This window comes from Sesamum indicum, linkage group LG2 (assembly GCF_000512975.1).
Source record: "Sesamum indicum cultivar Zhongzhi No. 13 linkage group LG2, S_indicum_v1.0, whole genome shotgun sequence".
In the NCBI taxonomy this organism is placed as follows: domain Eukaryota; kingdom Viridiplantae; phylum Streptophyta; class Magnoliopsida; order Lamiales; family Pedaliaceae; genus Sesamum; species Sesamum indicum.
In genome coordinates this window covers 16,714,179-16,716,249 of record NC_026146.1, presented here as the reverse complement: position 1 = coordinate 16,716,249, position 2,071 = coordinate 16,714,179, and the positions used below count along the sequence as shown (strand labels likewise).

The 2,071-nt window shown below is 34.2% G+C and overlaps 1 protein-coding gene across 1 annotated transcript in view; it reads right to left on the bottom strand.

Moving 5' to 3' along the window:
* The window catches only part of LOC105156460 (DNA-3-methyladenine glycosylase), a 2,339-nt gene extending 1,999 nt beyond the window's left edge, over window positions 1-340 (bottom strand). The window contains 1 exon segment of the mRNA XM_011072591.2: window positions 9-340. Coding sequence (XP_011070893.1) covers window positions 9-249 — 241 coding nt within the window. The 5' untranslated portion in view covers window positions 250-340.

Below are 2,071 nucleotides of genomic sequence, written 5' to 3'. Positions count from 1 at the left end.
GCGGAGGGCTAACGATATTTTCTGATCAATTGGGGTCGAAGAATCCGTTAACGAAGAATCAGTTGAATTCTGCGATAACGATAAAGATAAAGACGATAGCGAAAGAGCGGAGCAAGTTCTTTGCAGGCCTATGGGGTAAATTCTCTTCAGGTGCTTGGAAAATAAGTTAGTGTTGGACTTGTCTTTGTCCCTGGAAACTATGTTTCTGCTCTTCTCCAGGGCCTGTTTCTTGGCATATTGTTTGGACATACTGGAGAAGGCTCAGAAGTATCTGTACACTACTCTGCCTTAATCAGGACAGATGTGTGAAGTTTTATAGGATGAGATTCTCTTATGTCAAAGAGTTGGTAGGAGGAATGTGGATTTCTTAACTCATATTATAATAATGTTGGTACTTTGTTTTTTAAGCAAAAACTGATAAAAAGCATGTTGGACTTGTAAAATAGTTGTTTGGAAAGTGACACTTGAATTTCAACCATTATCAGCTCCACGAACAGCACAAAGATTCTTGTTCTCGTAACCACAATGTAATAAGCTTCTTGCTTCAGGTTGTATTAGAACCAATATATATATATTGATTCATCCAAACTCAAACACCTGCTGCACAGCAGTTGGTTAATAGTCCTTTTTTTTTTTGTGTGTGTGTGTGTGTTTAGGTCTGCTGCAACAATTGTTATATATTAGATCAGGTGATTAGCGAGGTTTAACAACTTATAATTAATAAATTTAGTCGTAGACTGTCCCCGTCGACCTAAATATATGTGGCTTGAAATAGTTGTCTAATTATCAATTTAATTGAAACACTATAATGACCGAAAACCGTTGTATAACCGTGGTCAATGACTATTTAGGTAATTTTATTTTTAATTATGATAATTAATCATGATTAAAATGTTGTATTTTTTGTATTGTAATAATATGAAGAATTTTTTACACATTTCATGTGAATAATAAATAATACTTATAGTAATAGTGTAATAAATGTAATATGATTAAAATTTGAAGAAATATTGTGGATGAGAAGTCTTAGTTGAAGTGTGCTGTCCGAATGAATAGGAAATTGGATCCAATGTTAAACTTAAGCCCCACTCATGTGGGATTGGGGGAATATGAGATGAGTGAGGCAAACCCATTGCCTGCAAAGACAAAGATATGTCATCTTTCTTTGACTGGAGTTTTTGTATAAATCAATAGTGATGGATTTATTACATATTAATAAACAACATCAAAACATGAATTAATATAGTACTATTCATATGTTAGAAGTTTTGTTTGTCAAGGAATATGTATATGTATTTCAAAAGGGTAGCTCAAATTACGATCAATTGGTTTTTAAAAAAATAAATGGGGATGGATTGTATTCAATCCGTACTAATTATTGTTTGACATTCCATAACTCTATATTACTTTACGTGGTTCAGATAAATGGATACATTTGACCCTATAAATATATTCAATTATTTCGTTTATTACTTTCATACCAACATTTAATATTTTTTTCTGACTTTGAACTGACTTAAATATTGAAAAATTTTTATTTGTGAACTACCTGACGAGATTAACGATTTATCCCTTTTCAGGCTCCCCAAATATTCAATCTAAATTGTCTAGGGGCGATTCGATCTCCGATCCAAATTAGTGTTGTATATTATAGTAAGGGTGTTTGAAAGAAATTTCTCAAAATAATAGAACAAAATAATATTTAAATATTGAATAATTTGTAATTAATGATTTATTTTCCTAAAGTGCGCAGCGTTTGAAAAATATATGATACAGAAATGAAAATGAAAAAGAAATGAGAAATAAATAAGCCGAGACAAGACGCCGTCGTACGGCTCTCCTCCGCAATGCACACGAAAACTGGCTCTCAAATCCTCCAGTCTAACGTCTATCTTAAACCCTAAACCCTAAACGCCTCACTGATTTCTCCTCTCTTCTCAGTCAGAATGCTCAATGTTCCGACCACCCACCGTACGACACCGTTTGGTTATCCCACTCTTCTTCGCCAAATCTTCCACTTTTGCCTCCACCAGCGTCTGCGCCGCCGCGGATTTCCCGCAAAGCGACACCG